This window comes from Pocillopora verrucosa, chromosome 5, assembly GCF_036669915.1.
Source record: "Pocillopora verrucosa isolate sample1 chromosome 5, ASM3666991v2, whole genome shotgun sequence".
NCBI lineage: Eukaryota > Metazoa > Cnidaria > Anthozoa > Scleractinia > Pocilloporidae > Pocillopora > Pocillopora verrucosa.
In genome coordinates this window covers 2,334,243-2,354,387 of record NC_089316.1, presented here as the reverse complement: position 1 = coordinate 2,354,387, position 20,145 = coordinate 2,334,243, and the positions used below count along the sequence as shown (strand labels likewise).

The following is a 20,145-nucleotide window of genomic DNA, read 5'->3' as shown; positions in this document are numbered from 1 at the left end:
TCGCCCTGTCCCGATAATCACCCGACTCAGAAACTCGTTACTAGTGCTCCTCGGGCGTACCTCCAGCCCGTAGAATTTAGTTTAGCCTACGTGCAGCCGCACCCTCCCCCACAGAGATGAAACGGAGGCGAGGGAGCTCCCTTGCCTTCGTTTCACCGCTGAGGGGGAGGGTGCGGATACGGGTAGATTACCTTAACTCATCATGTCTCAGTTTTCGAACTGTGACGAATGGTCGTCGTCATGAAAAGACAGTTATATTTGTGATCGCCATTTGTGATGTCTTCCATTTGGACCGTTTTGATGGCGAAAACGTAGTATAACAGGAGAAACTTATGTGAAATGGGAAATGGCATCGAATAACCCAGGTTTTTTTTGGTTTTATTGTGTGAAATAGACGGCCATTTTGGATTCATTATTTTTTTTTTGTAACTTACGTTTATGTTTACAGCTAATCGTGTCGGTGGAGATTTCGCCCCACCGAAAAGACCTAACTTTGGAACAGTGGGAAGACCGATCGCTCTCAGGACAAATTTTTTTCAAGTTCGCCTTCCTAAAGGAGACATACATCATTACGATCTTAGTATATCTCCCGATAAGTGTCCAAGGCGCGTGAACCGAGATGTTGTCGAGGCGATGGTTAACACATATCACAAAGTTTTCGGAGGACAAAGGCCTGTTTTCGATGGAAGAAAAAACCTCTATAGCAGTAAAGCTTTGCCGATCGGACGAAAACCAGTAAGTGTGAACTGTAGAAACATGCAACTATTTTGCCATGCATGTGATCGTAAGATCTAAATTTATATTGTTTTCAATCATCTTTACCTTGTCTTCTTGCATTGTCTAGGTAAAGTGCTAATTGATACCTCTCCTCTTCGATGGAACTTATTTTTCCAGGTTAAAATTCTTTGTCCGATGTCGTGATTTTAAATTTAACCTTTCCAATTTTGCGACACTTAAGTGAATGCGAGTCGTCCAACTAATTTGATTGTAGATCTACATGCGGCCCAAGCTCCAGTTGTGTGATGATCATCTTGCGAAATAAGAGTCATGGCGAATACAAGATTTTGTGTGGGAATATTTGCGACCGCTCTAAGGAATAAAATAAACAGTCCCCCCCAAATTCTCCAAAAAAATACCGCACCTACTTTCACAGTGCATCGCCTTTTATCTGACCACTTACTATGTTGAAAAGAACCCATTCTGGCGAGTTATCCATTTCTAGGTTACTACATACATAAGTGAAGCCCAAGGCTGCACACTCCATTTCCGAACACCCAATCCGAGAAGCAAATAATCCAAGCTCAAAATTACCAGATGGCCACAAATCCAATGAAGAATCCAAACACATATACTCTGGTTTTGGTTTCCCCGTGAAACCAACACTAAGCTGCAGTTTGGTTAAAAATTTTCCAGTTTAGACATTTCTAACAGCCCCCATACACATTCACCCTGACAAACAACCATTCAAAACCAGCTCAGTAACCCTGCCAACTTGGCACCTGTGGTTCTAAAACAGTTTTTTCATTCCATTAATAATTGCAATAAGTGAAGTAGTTCTTTAAGAAATAGCCCCTGCACTAATCGTAAGTAGAGAACCTAGCCCCTGTTGTGGTGGTCAGGCCTGTGTTTGGAAGTTAGGGGCATCTGCAAAGATTTCCTTCAGTAAATTATTAATGGTTTTATGGAGTCTGGCCGAAGTCCTCCAGAAAGCTTTGTAAAGTGGAATAAGCTGCTGCTTATAGAAATCCTTCAGTAGTAGTTGTATTTTCATTACTAAAATGATGAATTTAGGGAGTGTTGCTCTGCCTCAACTTTTTTAATTTAAGATACTGAAAATTTCAGATTGATTTTGAAGTAACACTTCCAACTGAGAACAGTAAAGACAAGGTATTTAAGGTAAGTAAAGAGTCTGGTCTTGGAATTCATGTGAGAGTAGCTTTGATAATTTTGCTTAGCAACAACTTCTTTCACCTTGCTTTACATCATAATCAGAACTTTACAGTACTATTAAAAATCACACTTTATTATGTTCATTTTTCCCACCAGGTGTCATAAAAATTTATTTGTCAAACAATTAGTTACATAGCTATTAGAAAATAACAGATTTTTGTACAGGTTATACTGGCATTCAACAGCCAATCCTCTGGTACTCCTCTTTTTGTGTAGGTTTCTGCTATTTTAGAGTGAAATGTCTGGTTAAACTCTTTTCCTCCCAGAAGTGACCAACAATTTGTTTCTGTTTAAAAGATCTATACATTGTCAAGCAAATGGATAGTGAGAATAAAGGAAAATATTAAATAAGAGATATTGTTCTCAAGTAAGATTATTTACAGAATTCTCAGATGTACATGTTACAATGAGTTTAGGTTTAAAAAGCTTACACTGTATTTTAACCCTTTAAGTCCCATAAGTGACCTAGACATAATTTCTATGTACATTATCAGTACGATATCAGGCAGACATGTAATGAGAGTAAAGAAAAATATCACATTCAAAAACTACAAATCACTGACATCTCCGAATGCACTTATTATCTTTGCTGCTTATATATTTCTAGCATGGTAATTTATGCCTGGATACTTCCAACAGTATTTTGTTAAAGTACACTTGCTTTATAAGAAATAATGGTTATGAGATTTTGGTAGTTGAGGATTTACAGTTGTAATACAAGAAGCTAAGAATGTGGAGGAGTTGCACATGTTATAGGTGCCTGTCAGCAGAGAAACAGTTTTGTGTACTGTACACAGGTTCAAGGTTTGGTCTTATATTGTAGACACAAACAGCTCCCTTCTATTCTACAACGCTACAGTATGTTGTGATTTTGATTTAGGTGACTGTTAAATGGGTAGCACAAGTCAGCTTATTTGCACTGGAACAAGCATTAGAAGGAAAACACAATCAAATCCCTTTTGAGACCATCCAGGCTCTTGATGTGGTGTTAAGACATTTGCCATCCATGAAGTATATACCTGTTGGAAGATCTTTCTTCTCACAGCCAGAAGGCTATTACCATCCCCTGGAGAGTGGGCGTGAAGTTTGGTTTGGCTTTCATCAGAGTGTCCGACCATCGCAGTGGAAGATGATGCTGAACATTGATGGTTAGCGTAAAAATGACTACTTTACTATAGAATTGTTTAAGTGTATCATATCAGGGTGTGAAATTAATTTTTTTCTCTAATAGCCACTTGGCTCCTAAATTCTTCAAAGTGGTAGCCAATTAAAAAAAAGTTGGTCACCATTTTCAAAGACAATCAAAACCTTTTTTTATGCAGTCATTTATCTAGAAATTAAGTTAGGGAAAAGATCTTTAACATGCTACAAAGTGGACACTAGAATGCATGATATGCAACATTCAAACTCACCTAAATGCAAGATGACGTCTAGTTTTCGATTGAGATACATGTTTGGAAACAAACTTAATGAGGAAGTTTGCTGCGGATTTATCTTTGCAAATCTTTTTCATTCACTATATCTCTAGGTAAGGTTATGATGAAACATTCTAGTTGCCAATTTGGCAACTAATTTTCAGGATTTGGTTGCCAAAGTGAAAAATTTAGTCACACTGGTGCCTGTATTAGGCGCAATTTCATGCCCTGCATATACATACTGCTGATGTAGGACTGTATCTTGAAATCAAGGGAGAATTATACAAGGAAATTATACAGACGAATTTAGGACATGAAAATCATGTGTCTATAACATATGCTGTGTTCTCTACAATTCTTAGGGTGATGGCTAAGGAGAATTATTTTGTTTAACAATCAAGAGCTTCCTTTAGTTGGTGATCATTTCCTTTATTCTTGGGACCTTAGTGTGCGATTCAGGGGTGATATTGTATGGAGAAATTAGATGCTGGTCACTCTAAGGAGTCAAAGGGTTGAAGGGTAATGTTAGCAGTAGCCTCCACTAACAGTAGAGTATAAATGTACCCAAAGATTTGTCTGAAGTTTTTGTTTATCAAGATAGATAGTTAACTAAAACTCTGACGATGTTACTGAGAAATTTTTTCTTTTGACTGGATCATAGTTTCAGCCACAGCATTCTATAAATGCCAGCCAGTTGTAGAGTTCATGTGTGAAGTTCTTCGCAGACAAGAACAGGATCTTCAAAAGACAAAACCATTGTCTGATGCAGAAAGACTGAAATTCACCCGAGAGATAAAAGGTATGCAGCCACTTATTGCATGCATACTAGTGGGTGATAGATATGTGTAGATTGGGAAAAATAATTGAAGAAGAGTTTCACTGTGCAATCATGCTCTTTTTTTGTGTTATTAATATTACTGAAAGTAATTTGGAAAAATATAGCTTATCTGCATGGTTGACATTGACAGATATTTAGCAGATTTGATGTAATTGTTGTTTTCTTGTTGTTTTTTACTGTTATTATGCTACAATGAAGAAAATGCTTTTTTAAATGTGCTTAATATGATTACATTATAGGTTCCAAATTTTAAAGGTAAATGTACTCGTAGCTCAACTAGATTTTTTTTATTAGTTTATCCAGTATATTCTAATCACGATCCCTAAATGTTATCTCTTGATAATACTGGAATGTCAACTTGTCCAGACAATTTTTTTTAAAATGTCTAGACACTTTAATTCATCATGTTGTGTCTTGGATGATTCAAATTGGTTTATAATTGTTTGATTGCTCTTGCACGTGTGGGACAGAGGTTTCCATGACATACTACTAGCCTTGTAAATGTAATTTCCAAAAGTATTTATCTATGTATATATATATATATTTATATAATAAGCTCAGTTATGCACGCATTCTGATTGGTTATAACTTATGATCTATTGGAGGACAGATGACGTCATCATTAAAACTTTTTTCCCCCGTATTTTTAAATTCTTTATTATATAAAACAAATAGATTCCAAGTTGCCGAGCGTCTGTTCAGTAATAGATCACAGAGGACGTCAAAATGTGGTAAGAACATCAGTGACACAGTCGGCTGCGCCTCGTGTGCCACTTTTTTGTTCTTACCACATTATGACGTCATCTGTGATCTATTACTGAACAGACGCACGGCAACTTGGAATCTATTTGTTAAATATATATATATATATATATGTATATATATATATATTGATTTTTTATTACCAGGTCTGAAGGTAGAGATTACACACTGTGGATCAATGAAGAGAAAATATCGTGTCATCAATGTAACAAAATTACCGGCACAGACTTTGAAGTTCCCTCTAAAACAATTGGAAACAGGTCAACCTTGTGAGATCACAGTGGCCAGATATTTTCAGGAAAAACACAAGAGAAGGCTTCAGTGAGTAAAGCAGTAATTTTTCACTTATTTTACTTCACTATAGATTCCATTATTGTGACTCATAGCTTTTTATGGTTTAATATTCAACTATTATTTCAATTTCTAGTGTTTTAACGTCTAGTTTTCGAAATACTTCCTACGTCGTCGTTTGAGAATTGCATCCGTGTGCGAAAACGGAAACAGGCGAAACGAAACAATTAAAGTGCTCTTTATGACCAACGCTAAGAATTCGAATGGCTTAAATTTTCGTTCAGGGCGTTTACCGTACGCATTTGCCCTGTTCTACAATGTAATACACCTATTGCGCGTTCCGTTGTCCTCATATGGTAAAATGACGTGACGGCGTAATTATATCAGTTCTTATTGCATGAATAAACATACATTCTCTGGTTGGAGAGAGGCGCTGTGAGACTAAAGTGACTTAAGTGTCTCCAAAGAACACGTCATTATTACCCGGCCAGGTCTCAACCCAGACTTTTTGATAAATATTCTAGCATACCAAACTTTGTGTCACTTATCGTCCAATCTGTAAAGGTACGTGTACGTTCCTTTATTTAATCCTCGTTTCATTTCTTTGTTCGTGTGTTCGTGTAGATACCCTCATCTGCCTTGTCTTCAAGTCGGACAAGAACAAAAACACACCTACCTTCCCATTGAAGTGTGTAACCTTGTGGCAGGTCAGCGCTGCATCAAGAAGTTGACTGATAAACAAACGTCTATGATGATAAGAACAACAGCAAAGAGTGCTCCGCAGAGAGAACAAGAGATCTTAAATCTGGTGAGGAATACCACGGATTGACATTCATATCTGATTAGCGAATTCTTCTGATTTTTCAGGGTAGCCTTTTCCCCAATGCGAGTCATGTGATGTTGTTAATCAATATGTACGTATGCTCATTGTGCAAAGTAGATGACAGAATTATATGGAGCGTAATAAAATATTACAGGAGAAGGCGGAAGCACTTCACCTTCCTTCTGAAAATTTAACACTGAAAAACGCTGTTGCAGGCCATACTGAAAGAAAACAAGTATATTACCGTTACAAGGGTTAGATCCCAGCTTTCTAGGTTTGTATTCCAGCATTTCTATTCAGTGAAGCTTCTTATAGACAATGACATGTTTTTAATTTCCGCTCACGTACGACTTTAGGTCAGGAAAGCTGACTTCAACAATGACCAATATGTCAACGATTTTGGAATCTCAATTAACGACAAAATGGTGGACCTTCAAGGGCGGGTACTTCAGGCCCCAAAGCTTCAGTACGGTGGGAAGGTAATTGTATTCGAGTGATTATTTTTTTTTTGGGTGAAATCCGGTTCGGAGATGTTGAAATGCTTTAAAAAGCTTTCGCCCTCGAGTAAAGAAAATAACCAAATGGGTGAAAGTGATCGAGGATGGAAAAGAATGGAGAAAAGTTAAAAAGATCCAGGGTGAAGTCTGAACTCGAGCCAAGGGGCCCATTCAGCTGGAACTTATCCTGGTTCCTATAACATGAAGCGACTAGGAGCAGTGCTACTACCCCTAGCATTTCATTGGGCTTTCCTGACAATTCGCCGGTGTCCATTTATACTCCTGGGTAAAGAGAGACGTTGTGAAAGTAAAAATTATTTATCCCAAGAATACAGCACATTGACCCAGCCACCAGGCCACCGCGCTCCCACACGTGGAGGAATTGCAAAAAGTTAGGATAGATTTCTTTTTCAATGAGACGGAGGTTTGAAGTATGTCAATATTTGTTGTTGCATAGTATTTTTCAAGCGTCCTTTACAGAACTTTCATTGCCAAACCTCTGATTGCATATCACTTTTTTTTGTTATATGTCTAATTTAATATTAATTTTTTCTTAGGACAAACTGAAAATTTCCCCGAAACAAGGTATAGTGAACAGTTTTGTGAAAAATCACTAAATGATAGTAAAAATGACGAAACAATTCAAATGCTATACCCAGTGAAGTGAGGTATATTCAGAAGAATTTTTAGTTCATTCTTCAGTCACCAACTACGTCCGTTGCCATTAAATCATGAAACAGGATTGTCTAACCCTCTTGATGTAGGAAGTGAGCGCTTTACTTCGACACAAGGACGATTTTACATAGAACAATGACAGCGGAGGCGCTAGAAAGAAACAAAACAGTTATTTGCGACTCGGTTTTTACATGATGGCGAAAATAATCTCGGCCAGAGTTTTGTGTTACCTTCCGTAGCCAAAGACTGAGATGAATGACACAGAACGAGGCTTTGATAATTCTCATTGTCATGAAGAAAATTACTCCAGTCGCTGGTTATAAAACTATCTTCGTCTCCATATATTTTTATACTGTTTTTGCACCGTCCAACTTTCATTTTCATGCTTTGCTTTCCAGGAGCATGGGATATGAGGGGGAAGCAGCTATTTCACGGCATTGAGATAAAAGTCTGGGCCATCGCTTGCTTTGTCGACCCACGGGAAGTCAACGACAGAGTATTGAAGAGCTTCGCCCATCAGCTGATGAAGATTAGTGGCGAGACTGGGATGCCAATCAAATCTGAACCGTGCTTCTGTAAATACGCTAAAAGAGCGGAGGATGTGAGTAGCTCAACTTCAAAATTCTCCTTAACGTCGTGATAAGTTTACTTACGTTTGACTTCTGTAGTTAAGTTAAAAAATCATTTATTGAGCAGTTCTCTGTGTATCGTTTCAAAAGTAAATTTCATTAGTCTCAGGTAAAAACACACTCGAGGTGTTCCAATTGTCTTCATCTGTCTTCGAAACCGAGGAGACCTCTAGGAAAGGAAACTATTTTCAAATGCAAACTACCAGGAACGAACATTTCCCATCTCCTTCATGCAAAACAACTGGGAAAGACATTTGCATAGAAACTTGTATAGATAAACACGACCCTCATTCTTCGTTTTACAAAACTATATTCTAGTTTTCGCCTTGCGTGAATTATGTGTGAAGTGCAAGAGATGGAAGAGATTTGCCTTTTTGTTTTTTCTTGTCAGGTTGAGCCCATGTTTAAACATTTGAAATCTACCTTTGCCAATCTTCAGCTCATTATTCTTGTGTTGCCTGGGAAAACGCCCGTATATGGTGAGTTAAAGAAAAAAAGGAAGGAGAGGCGACAAATTCACAGTGCGAGTATCTTTCAATACTGTCTGAATGGCCGGCTGACAGACTGACCGGCTTACTGACTGTCTGACTAACTGAAAGACTGACTGACTCACTGACTCACTGATTGAATGTTTTGCATTTGATCCTTTATAGATTGTAGATTCTCAATGTTGTATTGTTCACATTTCTCTTATAGCTGAAGTCAAACGAGTCGGTGACACAATGCTGGGAATCGCTACTCAGTGTGTGCAAGCTAAAAACGTCACCAAGTTCCAAGCTCAAACACTGTCAAATCTGTGCCTAAAGATAAATGCCAAGCTCGGAGGAATAAACAATATTTTGGCCCCAGATGTTCGGTAAGATTGATGTACTTAGTGGTACTTACAGGGGCAGCGGAGGGGGAAGGGATGGGGATACGACAGGCTTGGAACGGATGGGAGAAGTTTGGGTTGTTGAGAGAAATCTGCGAGAAAACGATTTTTTTCGCACGTCTGTTATTCTTGACCAGTTCATGTATGCATATGCTCGGCAAATTACGTCCAGTTATCTTGGAATGTTTCTATTCTTTTGTCGTGTCACGATTAGATTTACCAGATCCCTCAGAGGGCTCTGTAATATTCTTATATTTCCTCACTCGTTGGATGTCAATTTTCTATAGTCCCTCGTTTATACTTTGTTGATGACGACTGATTCCCCACTCCGTTCCCCCTCAAAATCTTCGTACCCTCCCTTTCCCTTGGGTGATAAATTACGACTGGTTCTTAAATATTTGAATCCATGTTTACAGACTTCCTGTGTTTCGTGAACCTGTGATATTTCTTGGAGCTGATGTAACTCACCCTGCAGCTGGGGATGAAAAACGACCATCAATTGCTGCTGTAAGTTGAGCGTTGTTTTATTCGGTATCTCTCCTGTTCTGTTTGTTTCGTAGTTTTTGTTGTTGCTGTTATTTTTACGTGTCCTTTTTTCTCTCCAATATTGTCACAGTGAAGCCCGTGGACTTTGTTGCAAGAACTTTCCCCAATAAAACCCCTCTTGAAGCGTGCATTTGTACAAATGCACTCAGCGACATGAGTTTACTTTGACTTGAAAACAAATAGATTATAAATGGAAAACCTAAAGATAACTTTTTGTGTTTGTAGGTTGTCGGCAGTATGGATGCTCATCCCAGCCGGTACTGTGCTTCAGTTCGAGTTCAGACACATCGACAGGTACGATAGTCGCGCGAGAATGCAGTCGAAGTCGCACTCCATGGGCTTTTGAAGAAAACATTTTGTTATTCCTACTCTCACGTGATCTTAGACTCCGCTCAATGATTTATTTTACAGGAAATCATTGCGGAATTAGCGGCCATGGTCCGCGAGCTATTGATTCAGTTTTATCGTTCGACGAGACACAAGCCAGTCAGGATCATTTTCTACCGTGATGGAGTCAGTGAAGGCCAGTTTAGACAGGTGAGGTAGTTATAGCAGTTACAGGGGTTCATGGGCGAATATTATTTGCTGCCTATTCCTGCCGAATATTTTTCCGTTTTACGTTGTTTAAACTGAAGAGTATTGCTGCTCCTTTTTTATTCTAGATAAGATAGTAATACTTTGAAACTTGTGTCTTTGCCAAAAACATTGCATACAATAACACATGCAGGAAGACCAGTCAGTGTCCAATAGAGTACGAAGTTCTTCGCGAACTTTTAGAACTAAAATTGTTATGACCCTAAATTTGTCACTAGGTGTTGTGTCACGAACTAAAAGCCATCCGTGAGGCTTGCATCAAGCTGGAAGTTGGTTACCAGCCGGGCATCACTTTCATTGTTGTGCAGAAAAGACATCACACCAGATTTTTCTGTCAGGATAAAGAGGACATGGTATGGCTTATGAAACTGGCTCGCCATGTTTTACTTCTACTTCAATATCTTTCTGTAAATTTTAGACGAAAATGTCTCGAGAGCGTATTTATCTTCTTAGGTACAAAAATATAATTTTGGGGAGGAAGGTAGTGGAAAACACAACGTTTTCCTGGAGGTTTAGTTAGAGCACTAGCCCCAGTTTCCCCCGCCCGCAGGCCTTGACTCATCAATGTGCTGTACACAAACCACTCGCGTGGCTATGCGCGCGGGAATGCGCAGATTTTTATTTCTCTTAACTCAAGAGAAAGGGAGGAAAGTGTTTCTTAATCCCTTTCAGCCTAATACCAGTCTTCATATTCTCTGTTCTGTTCTCTTTACATTTCCTAAGGAAATGACAAGGGGAATTTTTCCAAAAATTAAGAGCTTCTTCAGCTAATGATCAATTCCCTTATTCTCCTCAGGGATGATATTGTAAGGAGAAATTAGATGCTTGTCATTCTTTGGGGTCAGAGTGTTGAAAGGGAAAAATGGATCATCAATGCGTCCCTACTCCTATTGCTGAATTTGGCGGATTCCGCTTCATTTAGGTTTTCACACATTTAATATTTGTTTGTTGTGGTTGGTTTTAGTGTGGAAATAGTCAAAACGTGCCCCCCGGAACCACAGTTGATGTTGGTATAACTCACCCCACTGAGTTTGACTTCTACCTCTGCAGTCACGCTGGAATTCAGGTAAGGCTTTGTCACTCTATAATTCTCAGGGCTTAGTAACATAAAAACTCTCCCCAGATTTTTTGTTAAACATAAAGCAAACAGTTGGTGAGAATACTTACACATTGTATCAGTTGGTCCTGATGTGAACTTGATGGAACACTAGATTCTCTTGGCAAATTTACAATGGAGTTTGAATCGGCTAGTAGGGAGAATTAACAATCACATCTTGGGAATTTACTACGTACCTAGATTCCTCGCGGAAATCGAGGATTTATTGGTGTCTGGGAGGACCGAATTATTTAAAAAAGGGATCAGAAGAAGAATTTAAATTCCGATCGTTCTTCGAGAGTTTTCTGACCTCTCCTCCCTTTTGCGGAGGGATTTCTAAGCTCCTTAGCACGCCCAATTCATGCCATTTGTATTTCGTGGCCTTTCTTATCAAAATCAAAAGTCTAGATACAACACCGGGTTACACAGCTGCCCAACATAATGCTGCTTTCCGTAGCATGAAGCGATCCGTATAGTATCACCATCCCCTGGCTTGTTTGGTTGTGTTTAGAACAAAGACAAGACGCTAATGAACCCGCCCATTCCTCTTGCAGGGCACCAGCCGACCTTCGCATTATCACGTCCTGTGGGACGACAATAATTTCAAAGCAGACGAGATCCAGGCCCTCACATATCAGTTGTGTCATACTTACGTCAGGTGCACACGAGCAGTATCCATACCAGCCCCCGCGTATTATGCGCATTTGGTGGCATTCAGAGCGCGATTTCATTTGATAGAAAGAGAACGGGAAAGGTGAGATATTGTGCACGGTAGACGAAGAGTGTCCCCAGTCATGAAAGATGGTTAAATTCCACATAATCTGGTGAACTTTACTGGCCAAGGCATAAATATGACTGATGATTGGAAATTTGTGATTTTTTTTACCATAAAAGCGAGATCAGAAAATATTATCACATTCCCGGGCAGGGAAATTGAACCTGGTGGAATTTGACTCATTGACTTCCGGATAAGGACTGTAGAAGCTTTGCGAGCAAAAAGTTTTAGTTCCTGGAGAGACCCATGAAATCTGAAATCGTAGGGCAGGGGATACAGGGGGAGTTATCTACGGTTTAAGGGATAGGCGGAGGAGGGGGGATGAGGCCCAAGGGACGGGTAAATTAAGGGCTTGATTGTTGAAGGATGATTGAGGTCCTTTGGTAGAGGGGGTTTGAAATCCAAGGGGTAGGGATATTTGAGAGCCGAGGGGTAAAGGACTCCAAGCTTAGCTAGCTGGAGGAAGGTGAGTTTAAATTCTAATTCTTTCTGTTACACCTGATATTAGTGAAACTATTTTTGCAATTTTTTTCCATTCAGCCCTGAGAATGGTTCGTCTTGCAGCGGTGGTCATGGAGAGGACAGAAGCCCGCAGATTTTGGCAAAAGCTGTCCAAGTTCACCCTGAGATGTTAAAAGGAATGTACTTCGCTTGAAGTCACTTTGTAAAGAGTAACGTAATTAGTTACCGACTAATGTAATACTTATAAGAAAACACAGGATATTTATCTTTTGTCTTACAAAAGTCAACCATTTCTTAAGAGATACTTTCAGCACAAGGAGATAAAATTCGTATCCCCAAGCGGCCATGTAATGTTCTGTTTATTTTCTAGATGCTGATGAAATTCCTACATAATTTCAAAAGAACCGGCCGCGTGCCTGAACGGGAAACTCTCTTGTAATTGGCTAATCATGTTAGTAACCATGGCGACATCAATATCCTCGCACGTGAAAAATGAAAATAGTGCGCGCGATGAAGATATGATTTTTTTAGTGAAAGGAAAAATCGTGGTATTTCATCAGTATCTATGTAATAAACACCTTTATCACGCAGCGCCATCTTGGATTGCGTGGCGCACTGAATCGAGGCTGGACGGGCATAAGATATAGGCGTGTGTTACGTTACAGTGTTTTTAGTTAAGTTTACAAGCAAGCATGGCCCACGATCTTAAACGAAATCCAAAAAAACACACGAAATATCGCCGTCGATTTCACAAAGTAAGACCGAAGAAACCTCGATGCCATTTCCGATCTCACATAAGTTTCTCCTGTTATGCTACACTGTGGCCGTCAAAACCGTTCAGAAAACGTCACTAATGTAACTTTTTCATGACGAAGATCGCTGATCGAGTTCGTAAGCGTTCAAAAAACAGAAAACAGTGCCTTAGATTCGATTTACTCTGTGCCCACTCTGATTGCGTTGCATCGTGGTAGCGTTATTTTCAATATGGAGATGAAAATGATAGAAATCGGCAGATTTTGACCGAATATTCCGTGAAAGCTGATCGTACATTCGAAACTAGAAACCATACACCTTTATGCAGCGACTTAGGACAAGAATGGCTCCGACCTGTAATTGGACGATAAAAATACTAACAGTTAATAGGTTATGTCTCAACTACTTGCTCGTGAGTATTGTTTGTAAATCGTATGATAAAATCTGAAATAAAGTAGATCTCAAGGATTAAATGACAGAGTCAGGAAACTAAAAAATAAAAACATATTAAACTATAAAATGATTCAAACTCTTTTGGTTTCCGAGAAAAAAATTGCTTTAAGGCCTTTGTAAAGCTTAGTACTGATGTCATTTGTCGTATAGTGATAGGTAAACTGTTTCATAGTTGATATGTGGTAACATTGAAAGTTTTACCGCCATCTAATTTACGTTTAAACTTTGGGCAAACTAAGTTATAGTTTGCATATCTAGTGTTGCGAGAGTGAAGATCACTAATACGTGTTAAAATGCGAGTAATATACGCAGGCATTTCTCCTCGTAGTCTCTAAAATGCAATTAGATATATGGAAATTGTAGCCTCCTCGTATAAAGGTAACCAACTTAAATCATCAAATAATCTGACAGAAGAGGCCTTAGAACTAGCATCCATAATGAATCTAGCTGCATGACTTTCTTGTCTTAGTTTTCATCGGCGCTGATCAAAAATTCAAGGCATAAAAAAGTGCAAACCCAAGCTATTCTTAAATTTTTTTCTCTGACTTCAATTCGCAGAATATTTTTTAATCATGGTAAACACGAGATTGACAACAAATAACACTGAGTAATACAGTAGGTAAGCCTTGTGATATTTCATTTTGATAAACTTCAACATGAAGCAAGTTTAATTTATTGATGAATTGATTCACAATAAAATTAACAGCATCCCATTCGTAGACTTTTCATATAGGGTTAAAGAAATGTATCAAAGAAAAGCCCTTACGTCGTTTAAAACCTTGCTCAATATAGTGAACTGAACCCCGAATTCTTGGATCGCTTACTAACGATCGTGTTTCCTTTCGGAAATCCAGAATAAATGTAGCGTTAAATTTTCACAAATACGTGGAATGAAACAAAGAAATGGACCTGGTTATCCTGGAAATGAGTTCTGAAATTATTCCAAACAGCATTATCTCGTTTATAAATGCATCATTTACGCAAATCGCAGCGAAATTACGTCCTGAACTTGTTGGGGAGAACAGCAACCCTAACACCGGAAGTCGAAATTGAGTCGTGTCCAGACTATTCACGCGCTTTCGCGTTCTGAAATGACGTTCCCATCCTCTTGCTAAATCACTCTATTAGCAGAAACGAAAATCCTCAAGGAGAAAACGAAGTGGACAGTTCGAGTTTTGAAGATTTTCACACTCAGATTGCAAGCTTACTTACGGTATTAAAAAATCAAACACAGCTAACACTCGTGTAGTATATTTAGTTTCGTGTTCAAAAACAAAGCAGAACAAAACAGGAATGATGAAAAATATAGCCAGACTGGCATAACAGTGGAAATTCATACTAATCATGACGGTGTCAGAGCGACCGCGATCTTGCTGAGGTCCTACGCGGCTAGCTCATCATGGCTTTATTATGAAACGAACAGAGAAGCCTTGACTGTGCTCTGTTCTCCTGTAAAGCACTTAGGAAGCGGCTAAGTGGAGAGAAATACTGGAATACGTTTCGTGTTTCTCCCTACTCTTCTTTCGTGCTCTAACCGTTTCCTGTGTGCTTTACAACAGAACAGAACACAACCAAGGCTTCGCTATTTGTTAACTGGAATTTTCATTATAAGGTTCCAGGGTGCTAAAGTTTGGAATGATATAAGCGGTGACATAAAGCTTCTCTCTCTCAAATATTTTAATACGAAGTTTAAGTCAATTCTTATTGTTAAACATCAATTGTAGATATGCCAAGATTATATTTTTTGTGGCTTTCCGATGTTAAATACTGACATAGTTAGCTTTCATTTGTTGTCTTTCCTGTGGTCACACAACTTTTTAAAAATATACTCACCTGTAGAAGGTCATCCACTAGAAAAGTAACTTAGTAGTTAGGCATATTAAAAGTATATTTTTGTAGAGGTAAATGAATCGTACGTCATATATCAGTCAGAATTTTATTAGCTCAATCAGTTCATGAAAATGAAAGTAGCTGTAAGAAAATGTACAAAAACAAAATCAAACGAATTAAAAGAAGTGTGCAAAGCGTGTCGGTCATGAATGTTATTTGTATCGTGGTTCAACTTTAGTCTCATCCAAGAAACATTGAATTTAATGAGACTTTCAACTGAACGTGCTGCAAGTGACGAGCGTAGGTGATGTCCAGAGCAGAGCCTTTTCATCTTTGGACTTTTGTGGTTTCTTATCTTGCGGCATAGTGGTAAGAGTGTTTTTTGTGCGTGGTAACCACTCACCTTTCACCTATGTGCCTTAACACAAACTACAGTTCATGTACAATGCAATATACCTAATACTGTCATTCGCTATGATGTTTTCAATGTCTTATTAAAGGATGAATTTTTGAGAACAAGTTCGATTTTAATGCGTCTGAAAATACATGTTCATTGATTTTTCCACCTAAAATCTGTTTAGACTTGTTCAAGTCACGTAGCCAGATTGTAATGGTTTTCTCTCTGTCATTACTAAATGCTAAGCATATTTTTGTTGATCTTCATTGTAGAGTTTTAGCCCCTTTACCAGGACTGCTGACCAATTCATTTTTCCCCTCCCCCTATAATATCAATACAAAGGCAAGCTCATTGGTGACGAGAATAAAGAAAAGGAATGTTGTCTGATCAACTCCCCAATTCTCAGAGTTAACATATCTATGTCAATCAGCAAAGAAAATCACTGTTTGAGAAATGTAGGGAGGAAATGGGGAAGATAAACAGAAGATTCCTCTAATATTTGTGGTTCTGAAGCAACTCTAGTAAGAGATATTTTTAGTCGCCGGAGTGCATGTTTAAATAAACTCGTTTAATTTGACCTTTTCTTCCGCTCAGACTGGCGGACGAGCTAAAGAGGTGCTATGTAAACATGCCACCCATCTCGTGTTGCTCAGTCATTTTAATATTTGAACTGCGCATTTTCAACGAGATGAACTATTTTAAGGAATGACATCCTTAGTTCGCGACCTACAGATACATTTTTAAAGCTTACCTGTTTGGGTCATTGCAATCAAAAGGATTTTATCGTCGAAAAAAGATCAAGTTTTTCATGAATAATCCCAGCTCTTCTGGACGTTTCTTAAAGTTAAATACTTATATACAAATTTATTGATCTGACAGTAAAAGGCGCTTGTTTCCCTCTTAAAAGATTGAGTATTGAAAGTAATCACGTTTTACGATTAATTATCTCAAGGGTCACTTTAATGAAAAGGCTTTACAAAATAAAAGCGCAACAATTTCTTGGGAATTTATGTTTGTGTTCCTTGAAAGACTAAATAAATACTGTTTTAACCTCGTCTTGACTTTATCCTTGAAATTTTTGATATTTTTGCTGAGGAGATTTTAAAACATTTCTCGTCATTATCATGATTACAATATTGTTTCAAACCTTATCAGTAGTCCAAGAGTATATTTATACCTGGAGAGAATTAAACTTGACTAATTACATGCTTGAATGTTCAGATCTCTCAAAGTATTACTGATACTTCAGTAAATTGACTGCCTTAGCTGTCAATAAGGCCGTGAGCCAAGCGTCTCTGACTTCTGCAGACGAAAATCTCAACATTCTAATACTCCCATCAACCTGGGAAATCTTAATGCATATAGAGTTCTGAACAGTCAAAGACGTGACACTGGACATCATTATGATCTCGGAGAACACCAGCACTTCTTCCCTCTTCTCATAACAGTATAGCTTATCTTCCAACAGCACAAAGCGTCTCTTATGCCAACTTGGTCTTCTTCTGAACACAGCGCACTCTTTTAGCCGGCAAAAATCTCCTTCTTGAGACGATACCAAACTACCGAAGTTGTTGTTTATAAAACGATAAGATGGAGGCGAATACGGAAGGTAGCTCTTTCCTTTTGTTAGTTTTTTCTTCTGCTTTGGCAAAGGCTCTTTCCAGAATTTCGGATTTACCTGCCAAAGGTAGGTTTCACTGCGTGTCTTGTAAAGCTTCTCCATAACTGATAAATAAAATTTTGCGGGTGAGGTGTACTATGTCGAGGTAATTTACCTTTTTAAGATTTAAGCGATATCCGCACAAATGAACAGAAAGACGCACCGAAGTTAGATTTATAAACGACCCAACCTGCTTTGATTTGCCTCGCGGAGAATTGGCGGAAACCCCTTAGGCACGTACTTAAAAACCGTTTAAACTCTCTCTACTTCTTTCTACTACGCGGGTTACGTGTTTTTGCGTGGTTCTAGAATTTTCAAACGTCAATGTTTCATATTGTTGACCGATCTTTGAAGCTGACCTGACCTTCAGTCAACGTGAATACTATTTCTTATCATTGTGAAGATTCTTGAATAAATCTGATGTTGAAAATCATGATTAGATAGCGATTGAATCTTGACCAAATTGCAGCTTCTTTATCTCCGGAGAGCTGTGTTCTTTTATCTGGTTATCAAGTACCAAGATAATTTCTTCGTCAGTTGGGCGAAGTGTAAATAATTTGGTGGTCATCGCGATTTGGTGAACAATACTATACTCTTCTTCTTTGTTTTCCTATTTACATACGCTTACATACCTTCTCGTCACGCAACGCAAATGTTACGGTACACGTAGCGATACGTGCAGTCATATGGTTGAATTTCTTCAGTACTTGAATCTACTGAAACTTTATTGGAATTCCCACGCCACTGTTCCTTTGCGAGCCGCATAGTAATAAACTTGGACAAAAAAGACTTCTCGTTTGAAGAACTTCAACTTGCCAATGGAAAAGTCTTTGGTCTAGGCATGCGTGAGATGAAACTTTACGGCATAGAGTAAAATATGGACTGGACCATTTTTTGGACCATTTTTTGGGCCATATTTTGGACTTTTTTTTTTTGGACCATTTTAGAGGGGGGGGATGGAGCACACCATTATTACTGAGGGAGGGGTGGGATGAAGTCTATCAGTTCTGAGGGAGGGGTGGGAGGCAGAGTGTTATTACTCAGGGAGGGGTGTGAGACGGACTATTATTACAAAGGGAGGGGTGGGAGGTGGTTGTAATGGTAAACACTACTGGTTAATGGAGCTTTAACTCGATCGTACAAACAATTTGAATTGGATTTTCGACTGAGGGTTTGTATGTCAAAATTTTTTTGGGCTGGGTCGCGGCGTTTCTTCATTTTTTTGTCATGCGAAAGCGAAACTACCACCAAACACTGGACTTCTACGTTTTGCCGACGGAAATTATCGGCAAGCAACAGTAGCCACCATAGTTCCACTTCGCAGGTTTCATAGGTCTTAACGCAAGAACTGATTGACAGCGGCTTGAGTAAATTGGAAAACAAACCTAGGGGAGTCGCGAGGGATACCCGGTCGCGATTTCCGGTGTCGGTGATTAACTCCTTTGTTTGCGAAACAGATGAAATCGATATTTGCACTTTCCCATTTTGAGAGTACAGCAGTGTTTTTGGTCGATTCGAGAGCATGGATTCCTCTTCAAAATCGTTCGCTGATGATTTTTAATAGTAAAGGTATAAACTTTAAAATTGCAATAGCGCTTGTGAATTCTATATGTTGCCAAGTTAAGGGCTAAAGACCGGAAATTCCGTGATCTCGTTTGATAAGATCAATGACAAAAGGAAGATAGTTAAAGTTAATAATTACATACTGTATACACAAAGGGAAACTTGAAGCAACTGATAGTGCACAAATTGACTCAAAAGGTGCACGCATAACTCAACAGTGGAGGATCATAAACGCGATATTTTCAATACAAATTAAAGTCCAGTATTAACGTGGCAGTTTCGCTTCCGCATGACAAAAAAATGAAGATACGCCGCGACCCAGAGCTTAAATTTTGACATACAAAAACTCAGTCGAAAAACCAATTCAAATTGTTTGTACGATCGAGTAAAAGCTCCCTTAACCAGCAGCGTTTCCTATTTCAACCACCTCCCACCCCTCCCTTTGTAGTAATAGTCCGTCTCACACTCCTCCTTGGCTTATGTATTCCATTCTGCGCATAAATTTCTAAAATTAGAGACCACCCGCGATTACGCAGCAAGGTGCCATGTTATCGATAAACCATTTAATAGAATAGGGTTGTTAGGTATTATCAACTGAGTTGGTAACGTAAATTGGCCACCATAAAGAGTTTCAAAGTTGACATTGCGAGCGTTAGCCCTTCGACAATCGCTCTGACGAAGGTCTAACGCTCGCTGAGTTATCAACTCAGTCAATGATACTTAATTACCCTGTTGTACTCTTCCACTGACGCAGCTCCGGTTTTTACTTATTACATTTATCGAACTTGACCATTTACCAAGTTATTTACTAAAAAACATAATTTAAATGTTGTTATGTTTTTATTCTACTACATCTTAAAAGTTATCAATTCATTACAAAGCAAATAGTGTCTCATAACTGAAAAGTCTCCCAGCCGTATCATAAGACAACACTAAAAAAACGCACTAATAAGCATCTAACCAAGGAGAACATCCAGTCATGTTGTGTGATCATCTAAATGACATTTGTCACTTTTCAAGGACCAGAATTAAACTTACAATTTTTCACTTGATTTTAATGATAACTTCTGTTCATGTATTTGAAACCACAGCCATTGTCACTGACAAGATTTTGGACTACTTTCATCTGGATGATCAAAGCGTATGGTTAATGTCACTCCAAAGTTCCAACAATGTATAACGATAAAAATATATAGAGTCTAGTTCCAATAATATAATAGCCTTAATGACTAATGTAATGGCCTGTTAGTCTAAAACTTGACACA

At 38.6% G+C, this 20,145-nt stretch overlaps 2 protein-coding genes across 2 annotated transcripts in view; one reads left to right on the top strand and one right to left on the bottom strand.

The window, feature by feature from the left end:
• Positions 1–165: 165 nt before the first annotated feature.
• On the top strand, positions 166–15,467 carry LOC131778676 (protein argonaute-2-like). The gene is made up of 19 exons (XM_066166944.1): positions 166–365; positions 449–735; positions 1,843–1,896; positions 2,831–3,098; positions 4,027–4,164; positions 5,112–5,286; positions 5,881–6,064; positions 6,436–6,558; positions 7,134–7,161; positions 7,650–7,852; positions 8,272–8,359; positions 8,577–8,736; positions 9,168–9,258; positions 9,523–9,591; positions 9,709–9,834; positions 10,110–10,244; positions 10,856–10,957; positions 11,542–11,741; positions 12,303–15,467. Exons 1-19 carry the CDS (start codon positions 347–349, stop codon positions 12,415–12,417), a joined length of 2,565 nt encoding a protein of 854 aa, XP_066023041.1. The 5' UTR covers positions 166–346; the 3' UTR covers positions 12,418–15,467.
• Positions 15,468–19,721: 4,254 nt separating this feature from the next.
• The window catches only part of LOC131773696 (ankyrin repeat domain-containing protein 65-like), a 1,367-nt gene continuing 943 nt past the window's right edge, over positions 19,722–20,145 (bottom strand). Inside the window, exon 1 of the mRNA XM_059089643.2 lies at positions 19,722–20,145. This exon is cut by the window's right edge and continues 943 nt beyond it. The gene's annotated coding sequence lies outside the window, so the exon portion shown is untranslated.